Source organism: Contarinia nasturtii, unplaced genomic scaffold (genome assembly GCF_009176525.2).
Source record: "Contarinia nasturtii isolate CC-2019 unplaced genomic scaffold, AAFC_CNas_1.1 Cnas_scaffold_695, whole genome shotgun sequence".
NCBI classification, from domain to species: Eukaryota; Metazoa; Arthropoda; class Insecta; order Diptera; family Cecidomyiidae; genus Contarinia; species Contarinia nasturtii.
In genome coordinates, this window is record NW_022198046.1 from 286,519 (window position 1) to 297,029 (window position 10,511).

At 32.5% G+C, this 10,511-nt stretch overlaps 2 protein-coding genes and 1 long non-coding RNA gene across 5 annotated transcripts; 1 reads left to right on the forward strand and 2 right to left on the reverse strand.

The window, feature by feature from the left end:
* Nucleotides 1-1,048: 1,048 nt before the first annotated feature.
* LOC116340884 lies at nt 1,049-1,930 on the reverse strand. The gene is made up of 3 exons (XR_004201117.1): nt 1,797-1,930; nt 1,466-1,655; nt 1,049-1,237 (listed from the first exon to the last, which is right to left on the reverse strand). It is a non-coding gene; the product is annotated as an uncharacterized LOC116340884 (long non-coding RNA).
* An 880-nt stretch (nt 1,931-2,810) lies between these two features.
* Nucleotides 2,811-5,161, forward strand: LOC116340755. The gene is made up of 3 exons (XM_031767403.1): nt 2,811-2,935; nt 3,024-3,453; nt 3,557-5,161. The coding sequence occupies exons 2-3, from the start codon at nt 3,109-3,111 to the stop codon at nt 4,814-4,816; spliced, it is 1,605 nt and encodes a 534-aa protein (XP_031623263.1). The 5' UTR covers nt 2,811-2,935; nt 3,024-3,108; the 3' UTR covers nt 4,817-5,161.
* Nucleotides 5,162-5,359: 198 nt separating this feature from the next.
* LOC116340754 (kinesin light chain) lies at nt 5,360-10,102 on the reverse strand. 3 transcript variants are annotated; one of them, XM_031767401.1, is made up of 5 exons: nt 9,801-10,102; nt 7,195-7,818; nt 6,504-7,104; nt 6,101-6,427; nt 5,360-6,038 (listed from the first exon to the last, which is right to left on the reverse strand). In XM_031767401.1, exons 2-5 carry the CDS (start codon nt 7,791-7,793, stop codon nt 5,979-5,981), a joined length of 1,587 nt encoding a protein of 528 aa, XP_031623261.1. In that variant the 5' UTR covers nt 7,794-7,818; nt 9,801-10,102; the 3' UTR covers nt 5,360-5,978. The 3 variants fall into 3 exon arrangements, with proteins under 3 accessions (XP_031623261.1, XP_031623259.1, XP_031623260.1); XM_031767399.1 differs by lacking the exon at nt 9,801-10,102 and adding an exon at nt 8,413-8,891; XM_031767400.1 differs by lacking the exon at nt 9,801-10,102 and adding an exon at nt 8,413-8,891 and having other exon boundaries at nt 5,360-6,043.
* Between the last annotated feature and the right edge of the window lie 409 nt (nt 10,103-10,511).

Consider the following 10,511-nt stretch of genomic DNA (forward strand, 5'->3'; position numbering starts at 1 on the left):
CTGATTGATTCAAATTGAATTAAATTTTATTGTTATCACTGAATATGGATAGATCCAAAATAATATGTAATTTGAAGTCCGAAGGACTAAAGAACAATGCAGCCGATGAGACTTAAACAAAATTGAATGTACCAAAAATCAGTTATCAACTCTAAACATCATCGTAGAATGATGGCAATAGAAACGAAATTACTGTATTTATATGCGTCGACGAGATGTGTCAGCATTTTCCTCTCGAATTCTTATATTCCACTACTTACGGGCCATTTGGAATGTGAACATCGCTTTTAACACACGCATGCACACCAATACTTATTTTCCGCTGGCTGCGGCTGGCGCACATTCGCATGTATATACAAATGGGCTCCATTATCGTTTGCATGTTTCCACACGAAGATTGGGCCATTGTGGAAGAAGGGAAATGTGATTATACTTTAGCACATTATTGTTGTTATGATTATTATTGGCTTACAACGTCAAAATGAACATATGGCAAAATATATTTTGTTGTGTGATACAAAACGATAGATCTGTCGATGACGAACCTTATCGCAATTTCTGGGAATATATATCAAAATTGTGTTATAAAGCCCACGGATTGGAATTCGAATGTAATAAAACTGCTAAAATTGCGAAGCAATTACTCTGTCATTACTGTTCGACATCATGATCTACTTATAGCACCTTTTTTTTACAACGATATTTGATTTTATTATTTTGTCGAAGCGTAATGAATTGCACGTCAGCCTGTCGTGTGTTATCAGATTTAAGATTGACACTTAGTCATATTTTATAACTTTTTCTTTCGCCTCCGGATTCCATTGATTTTTTGTTTTTCGTTTAAATATTTACAATGTATATTTGCGCTTCGAATGATTGTTTTCATAAAATTATAACGTGTTTAATCATCTGAAGACATATATCGACTTAAATTCCTTTTCACATACCAAAAACCCGTGCATCACGTATTCCAAGAATATACTGACAAACAACGAAGTCCTATTGTGAAGAATGTTTTTTTAAATAAATTTTCTATAGAAATAATGAATGAATTTTCTATTTGCTTTTTATTTTAATTTTCATACTGTGTAGATTAACTATTTTTACAGTGCATTTTTCAAAAAAGACTTAAATAAACCAATAATAGGTTCATTTAAGGATGTTCATCGGCCAAATAATTTTAAGAATATTTTCATTGTTTAGTGGATTATTGTCCTAGTTGATAACTTTGAATTACCTAAATTTTGGATAAATAAAAATGAAAAAGGAACCATCTAAAACTTTATCAACTCCACATATCAAAGAACGACTGAACTATATGTACTTGAATTACTGTCTAATACTTGTGATATATGAGAATTCAGTATCACGGAGGACGGCAGTCTCAATACATTTAGCAATACATTTGATAACATACATTTTTAGTTCGATTGTTCTTTTAAATATTGGCCAATAGTTTCAATACCTCCTGGGGATCATTATTAATTTCCGGGAATCTTTGGATTATTTTTTCCATCTGAATTTTGTCCAGATGATCCAGGTGGTTTACCTAATCCTGATTGTCCTCCTGGTGGTCCTCCTTGGGGTCCGCCTGATTGTCCTCCTTGGCCCTGACCTTCTTGACCTTCTGGTGCTGCAGCACTGAATGTGATGGACTGAAAAATATTCGCGTACAATTTTTTTTAAATCTCAATTAGACATTAAAGTTGAACATGTACTGGCTAAAATTTACTACATGAATATAATGTTTGAATGATTCAAACACAGTTTCAACGAGTGTTTCGAAATAAACTTACCACCAACTGAACCAAAAGTAAAACGACCAAAATGGAATTTTTATTGAACATTTTTTAATAGATTTTTTCTCTAACTTGTTTTTCACTAGAATAGTTTGAAAAGGTTTGAGCCAGTAATCAAATTTCACGGCGCTTTTATATGTGATGCATCCAATGCAATGCTAATTTTTTTTTGAATTTATTTCTCTGCAAATTATAGCTTTTATAGTGATGTATATCAATTTCCATATCTAATGCGAAAATATCTGCTATCTCTGTAATTAAATCAAGAAACAATAGAAATTGATAACTATCTCCTTTGACATCTTTTGAAAAATTCCATGCAAACCGGAAGTGCAACAGTCTTATCATTGTCAAGCAATGTCACAATCAAATCATTCCGAATGGTAATTGATGATTATTATAATGTTGATTATTACAAAAAACTAAATAAATTGTATACTTTTCAGTATAATCTAATGGAGTATTTCATTAAACTAATTTCCGAGAAAAAATGAAGAATTCTTTAGCGTAGGCTATTGCTTTAATTGAAACTAAATTTAGAAACGAAAATCTTGTATTGACTTTCATATTTCGATTAGGATCGAAATAAGCAAGACTGAATTCAAACGTTGACAATAAGTCTAACGACAATATAATGATGTAAATGAACATTATTCAATCTAACATTGATTATTATTCTGCAATCTAAAAATGTGTGAGATGTAAATAATTTTCAAAAATTTTGCAACCTCTTAGCATAGTGAGAATAGAATTACTTAATAATATATTCTGTATTCGTTAATATAGTAACAAATACAACCTAAATAAAACTATAACATTCACCCTTTTGTGTCTCATATTTCAATATCAAACAAAGTTGCCTGGGAAGCATTAGGAAAAAAACAAATATAGTTGGCAAATGAATTTCTGAGGAAGATTTAAATTGAATGCCAACTAAAATTTAATAACAAAAAAAGTTAAATCAAAATAAAAAATTTGCCTTCCACTGATTATGCGCCATCTTGTGGTCAAAATATCATTTGATAGATAGTTGCGCATATTTGACGAGGTAACTTCACTTTGGTTTGACATTTCGAACATGTATTGCCGGAACATATGACTTTACAACAAGTGAGCTACAAAATAGTGTCTTGTGTGTAAGTAATTAACTAACTAAAAAATAATTTGTAATGTAATTATTAAATTCCGGCAATTGAATAATTTATTTTGATTTTGATTTAACAGAAAATTCATTCTTAACTGGAAAATAATTGGGAGTTCGATATCAAAGAACCATCAAAAAATTGCATTCTAAGCAAAATTTTACAAAATGAGTGCAAAACATGCAAAACGGCGTCGTTTGAATACGGACAATAATGAATTGGCTGAATTGGAAGTTCAACAAAATTCTAGACAAATATTACCTAATTCGGATGAGGCAACCACGTCGAAGCAACACCAAAACATTGAAACAGACGAACAAAAGTCATCGGATGAAGCTGACAATATTGAATCACCGCTTGCTAGCTGTCGCCTTCGACATGGTTTAAATGAAGACTGTCTGTATGAAATTTTCAAATTTCTGGAAGTATATGATCTGATTCAATTGTGTGAATTAGATATTTACTTTCAAAATTTAATTTCGAATTGGGTGATCGGCAGAAAAAAGATAAACGTAAGCAAATAAAATAATTATAATAATACACACTGTATTTGTTAATACAGTAATAAATAAAACCTAAATAAAACTATAACATTAACCGTTTTATGTCTTATAGTTCACGAAAATGGACCCATGCTGGACAACAAATAAAATTTTCCAAACATTCGGCAAACACATGCGGAAAATAAAAATCGCCGAAGAAAATACACTGGGAAGCTTTGAACGTTTCTTAACATTCATCAGCCAGTATTGTGCTGTGGGCGGATTATCCGAAGTGGAGCTACGTTTTAGTTCACCTACAGCCTCCGAAACCACAATGCAGCAATCTATGCCATTCTTCTCAAATCTTCGAAAATTGGTGCTTCATGATAACTACACACTCGTTACGTACAAAGAGTTCTTGTCGGGAATCGCAACATCAGCAACAAATTTGACACATCTTACACTAGAGGGTGTCAATGTTTCTGGTGAATGGTTGATAAATGGCGGCATGGAAAATTTACGAGAATTTCGATTGCACACATCAAAACGACGGTCGATGTGTATCAAAGTCGCGGAATTGTCGCAGTTTATCCAGACGAAAGAAAAACTTGAATTGTTCAGTTTTGTTGGCAATGAAAATATTACGTTAGTAATCGATTCCTTGACCCAAAGTTGTCCCAAATTGAAAACCTTTGTTGATTTCCAATTGAGTAATCGATATAACCATGGAACGGTGACAACTATCTACTCACAATCGGCCAATCAATACGGTTATGTCCGAAAATTTACCAGCGTAAAAACGCTTGGTCTCACATCCTATACACAGTGTGGAAGTGATCTTTACTATCCATTTGTTAAATTGGCTGCCCAAAATCGAATTGAAGCATTGAAAATTTTTGTTGATCGAGATTCTGCCATTGCATTACCTGAAAACAATCAGATGCACTATTCGAAAAAAGATTTCAATCATTTTAAGAGCTTGAAATCGATCGAAATTCAAATTAAGTCGGAGAGAAACGAATGTGATTTGAACAGTGAATTCATTTTGGAATTCATATCAAATTTGGCCAATGTGACAAAACTGATCGTCATGAGTGAACCATCCATTTGGGACATAAACAAAGTGGTAGATATGGCGCCAAATCTGGATGAGCTTGGAATTTCACATTTGAAAATGAAGTATTTGCCAGTGGAGATGCGAAAACTTATTAAATCGGTTCGAAAACATCGTGAACTTCGTGCACAGGTGCAAGAAAATCCACCACGCTTTCATTTGATTGTGAATGAACACCAATGGCGTGAAATGCAAGTATACAAAGATGTCAAGAACATTATCATCTTTACCATCGAAAAGAATAATCATGGCCAAAGTTTCAAGATAAACGGAGCTTAAAATAAAAAACGCATTGACCGCCGAATACTCATCTCATTTATATTCTAAAATTTCTCATTTTGTTTACGGACATGCCTCGAATTAATTGAAGCATACGATTTCTTTCATTATCATATATATCTATAGATTTAAGTAATATTTTGTGGCAAACAATATAAGGCTGTTAATAAGCGGATAATATTTATCTGTAATAGACAATGTTTTTATAAACAAAATTTTTATAACCCCAAATTAAAAAAAAAAAAAACACATTAAAAATTGTATTAAAACTTTTGAATTTTTGAATACAAATTGAAGCTGTAGTTCTTCGATATTTTTACCTAAAACGAATACAATAAGCACAATAAAATTTATTTTCATAAAAAAATAAACTTTTTTGACACAAAAAAAAACATATTTGATTTATTGGTTTACTTTAGTCTTTATAGTGCAAATTAAGTCCTTTTATTGGAAAATTATTGTTTTTTTTTCTTGTTGTCGTTAAGACGGTAAAAAGTTCCGAATAAATATTTTTGATGTTTGTTATAAATAGAAACATTTACATTGTATTTCGCATTGCCGATTTATTCTTATCAAAATTAGAATGAATATATTAAATTAAAAGATAAAATTATACGTCATCAACAGAAAATAATTCAAAATGTGGTGTACTGACTTTTGTATTAAACGTTGAAATATGCGGTTTTCACTTTTTCTAAATCACTTTTGCAGAAAAGAGCAATATCTATTTTTTAAGCAAGCTCTACACTATTTTACCGGCTGCGATTTGATTAATATATAAAATTTTAAATATTCGTGGGTTTGAATGGAAAATTATAACACTAAAAATTGGGTGAAAACAATGTAAGTATTATTTTGGAATAAATGTAATTTTTGATGCAGACTACCACAATAGTTTTTTTTTTAAATTAAAGTCAGCAAAGTAGATTTTTGTAAGTATGTGAAATATAGGATTAGGTTTGATTTTTTTTTAAATTTATAAACAGCTTAATTGTGGCCCTTATATTTCCTTCCGCATTCCGCCGCACCATTGAATCAAACAAAAATAATTTCGTATTTGTCGTATTGTTGTCATCATAGTCAATTCAAAAAAAGTAAACTGGCTACATTACAAATAAATCCTTCTGAGTTGGAGTGGCGATTCGGTGGACCAAATTTGGTATTATTTTTTGAATAGACCAAACGATGGTAATTTATCGCTTAGTGATGAGATGAATGTCGACTTTGCTGAAATAATGAACATTTATTCTTGTATAAAACCACGGGTAAAAATAAGGTACATACCCCATCGGCGCTTTCATTTTGCGATGTTTCAGTACTTGTACCTGGGCCATTGTAGCCGGTCAAATTACGCGATCGTCGTTTTTCAGCACTACCTACGCGGGCTTGTTGCACCAATTCAATAGCATCCTTTTTACTACGTATTGCACAATCTTCTAGTGTTTCGGCCGCTTCATATTTGCCTTGTCGACGATATAGTGCACCGAGATTCTTAAGTGTTGTTGTCACCGTTGGACTATCAACTTTCGCTGCCTTGTGCCAACCGCCATATTCACCGTATGGGGCACAATTTGTGTTCTTATCTTTATTCTCTTCACGTTCTTCAGCCACCTGTAGTATCAAAACAATATTTTATTCGTTAATGGGAATTGAAAATTAATAAAAATTTGTGTAAATAAATGCTTACCTGCCAAATTGGCTTGTTATCACCGTCAATTGTACCAAATTCACGCTCATGTGCTCGGGTCAACACTTGCTTATAGAGAATTTCGGCCTCTTTGTACTTGCCCTGTTTCAAAAAGCAACTAGCTAAATTATTTTTCGTTTTAGCGACATTTGGATCATCTGGGCCTAGCGTCAATTCATAAATCTCCAGTGCTCGTTGGTAGTATAATTCGACTTCGTCGTATTTGCCTTGATTCTGACACAACAAAGCTAAATTATTCAGTTGCTTTGCAACGTCTGGATGATCTCGACCCAATGCTTCCTCACGAATTTCCAAAGCCCGTTTACACAGTGGTTCAGCATCCTTATATTTTCCACGTTTTCCATACAAAACCGCCAAATTATTGAGTGTTGCCGCAACGGCTGGATGATTTTCGCCTAGGGTTTTTTCACGAATTTCCAATGCGTCATTTAAAAGATTTGCAGCTTCTTTGTATTTATTTTGATCACGATACACCAGCGCAAGAATATTCAGCATGGTTGCCACATCAGGATGATCATGTCCACTCGTTTTTTCCAGATCTTCTAATGCCTGTTTGCATAACGGAACGGCGACTTCATATCTAAAGTTGATCAAAATAGATTCGACCGATTGAAACAATTGGTATTTAACGCCATATTAGAATGTAGAACAAATGAAATTGACACATTACCTTCCTTGCGACGCGTATTGAATGACTAAATTATGCAATGTACGTAGGCGAGCTGGAATCTCGTAGCCGCCACTGGCTTGATAGGCAATTTGATTTGGTGGAGTGGGCGATAGATGGCTTCTACTTTCTTGATCTTCTTCGGGAAATAATTCTACAACTGGATCGGTGCGTGATTTTTCCGTTGCTTCTTCTTGTTCTTGATTTTCGTCATACTTTTTCACCGATGCCATAAATTCCAAATGTTTCTTCTCTTCTTCGAGCTGTGCAACACTTTGTTCCGATGCTTGGAGTTTTTGTTGTGTATTTGCAAGCTCATCTCGGAGCCAGGCATTTTCTTGGCATAGACGACGTACCTGTGTACGTAACTTTTGTTTTTCGGCTTCGACATTTTGTAAATGCTGTGCTAATGCCATCATCACCTGTGCCTCGCCCAAACCGAGCTCAATGCTCTCGATGTTCTTTTGCACAATGTCAGATTTTTCATTTTTCGCTTGTCCCAAACCACTTATCAACGAAACATGTTCTACACGTAACGCTTCCAAACCTTGTAATACTGTTCTTGTGTTGCTGATTATTTCTTCTTGAGTCATTTGCGTCATTTTGCCAATACTTTCGATTTTTCTGCTGTAAAATTGAAATGCAATCAAAATGAATATTTTATTACTATTTTTCAATTAAGATGCATGAGCGAGGCATTTTTTGTTCACTACTAACTTGTACTTGATAAACGAATTTTAGAAATTTATTTAAAAGCTTTTATATTGTATAAATTTTGTATAAAACATCAAATCTCTGAATAAGTAGAGTGGAAACGAACGCATCGCATTGAGCGTATATTTTTTTGTTTTTGTTCATTAACATTAACATCAACAACAACAACAACCGAAACGACTGAATTAATGCACATCGCTCATTAGAATTTGTATACCATTTATCAATGTATAACCATACATGCGAAGCATGCTTCGTGAATAATAATCAAAATAGTATATGTACATTTGGAAATAATAATCTATTGATTTTCCCCTCCCTGCAATAGCAGCGCGGTCGTGTGGCGCTGAGAAAATAAACTTTATAATGGACTCAATGCAATGGCGATTTGAAGAACATAATATTCACGGAAATATTGTATGTAAGAGCTGCATGAAAAAATGAACATTCGATGATAATGGAAAATACGAAGAGCAAATCTATGGCAAGCGATAGAGTTTTACTTACATTCGATAATCATTAATCGCTTTTGACATTTTTCTGTTTTTTTTTTTTTTTTTGGTTTCACCAACAAATTACAACTAAACTAAAAATATCAAATACGAAGCACATTCATTGAAACACACGATATTATTGATTAATATAATGTTGTGCGTTTACTAAATCGCAAATAAAACTATTCGACAAGCGTTTCAATTACAATTACTTTTTTAATACTTTTATCAATTTTTCTATTGGAAAATAGTAAGTGTCTAGCTTTGAAAACGTCAAAATAGAATAAAGAATAAAATGATTATCACAGGCACGAATAATTTTTGCACGAAATGTTTCTCTTTTTTTGCTTATTTTGTTTTTATTTGTTTCTTGTTTTGTGTTTTAGTTAAGTTCTCAAAATGGTCATTTAAGTTTGTGCACATTATTCTAAGAGAAACCCCCAACGCGACTACAGTACTACACCCAAGCAAAGCGACCAATCAACTGAGAAGCATATGTATACCCGTATTAGCATACGATATACCGTTCTGAGTATGCGAATATGAGCGGAACGCAATTGGTGTTTCAACGCGTCGCGACGTTTTCTCTGTATTCAAACCATAACTCTAGTAAAAATGAATGAATCGGTCTCCCGAAGTCTTTGGCATATTCGACCACCACGGTAACTAACACATGTATAATAACACAAAATAGATAATTTATGGAATAGTATATATGATCAAACTTTTTTTTTCTGACTTGGTAAATTTAATTGTTATACTGCATTTGAGAAATATTTTACGGTAACTTTAATGACTTTAACTATAGCTTTACGATGGACATGCATGAGTCACTTTAATTTTTAAATCATATTTTTCATCTCTATGACCTTTGTTTTTACAAAAAGCAGACCGGAATTAGTTGTATTCATAAGTCTACATACTTTAGATATTGTGAGTATATAACATTCACAAAAAGGTTTTATTTGCATTTCTGTTGAATTGGTCTGCGGCTCTAATTACAAAAATCCTCAGGTAGACATATATGTATGCAAAACATTAGATGACTCATTCTCCGATACTATTATTTTCTATTGACGATACCAGTTGATTTGTGGCGAATATTATAAATTGTTGTACTAATCTGTAGGTACACTTTCGAAAAATTGCAAAATCTTTCGTCCGAAATTAAGAGACATATTATAAATATTGAGACATATTTTGATATTTCAAAAATATTTGTATAGTTTAATCTCATTGCCACTCATTTGATGGCATCATCGATACAAAGTAATTCACAAAAACAAACTGGAGTTTCCAAACAAATGTCGTTGCTTTTGTGCAAAGCTAATACTGACAAAGAGACGTGAACGTAAATGTGAGATATTCGCAAATTTATGGAAAGTCTTATACAGTACTTACGCAATTGAGATGTTTATACGAAATTATTTATGGTTTTGATGTGATTCTATGTGAAATAATTTTGTAAGACTTTCACCAAACACCAATTTTACGATAGGCACTCGATTGTACTACCGCCAGTCTTTATTTAAAAAAAATATATATCTATATATATATGCAATCTTTTTCAATTCAAAAATATCTTGGGATTTTTATGTCTGATTTAATCAACCAAATAATATTTTAAAAATGTGAATTAAAAAACATAAATCACACACAATTGGTTAGCCACAGTGCAAAGAAAGAATGTTCGCAATAGTTTTCCATCTGACAGCTCAATTGAAACTTACAAGTGAGTAAAAACAATGTCTCTTGTTTCAGTTTGCTTGTAGTTGAATGAATGGCGTCTATTGTATATTGTACAAATACAAACACAGACACACACACTTTTAAAACGTCAACGCTAAACGTTTCAGTTCGTTATTATTGTTAAATAAATTTTGAAAAAAATTCATTTCTCATCAAATTATGTCGACAAATTTTGTATATTTCATTTTATTGTAGGGATATTTTTGATAATACTAGTTAATTCGGCTATTTCCTTTTGCGTTATATAGTATTTGGGCTACATTTGGGCTAATTTGTTTGACTAATGAAAACTTGAAAATCAACTTTGTCATATTCGTTGGCAAGACGCAAGTATTTATTGGTTAGAGGCATCGGCAATTCGGT

What these genes read in the sequence shown, in the direction of transcription:
- LOC116340754 (XM_031767399.1), bottom strand. Translation starts at nt 8,441, where the DNA reads ATGTCAAAAGCGATTAATGATTATCGAAT. An exon ending in ATAACAAGCCAATTTGGCAG is followed by an intron (nt 6,428 to 6,503) that starts GTAAGCATTTAT and finishes TTGATACTACAG; the next exon opens with GTGGCTGAAGAACGTGAAGA. An exon ending in AAAATGAAAGCGCCGATGGG is followed by an intron (nt 6,039 to 6,100) that starts GTATGTACCTTA and finishes ATTTCAGCAAAG; the next exon opens with TCGACATTCATCTCATCACT.
- LOC116340755 (XM_031767403.1), top strand. Translation starts at nt 3,109, where the DNA reads ATGAGTGCAAAACATGCAAAACGGCGTCGTTTGAATACGGACAATAAT. An exon ending in TCGGCAGAAAAAAGATAAAC is followed by an intron (nt 3,454 to 3,556) that starts GTAAGCAAATAA and finishes TATGTCTTATAG; the next exon opens with TTCACGAAAATGGACCCATG.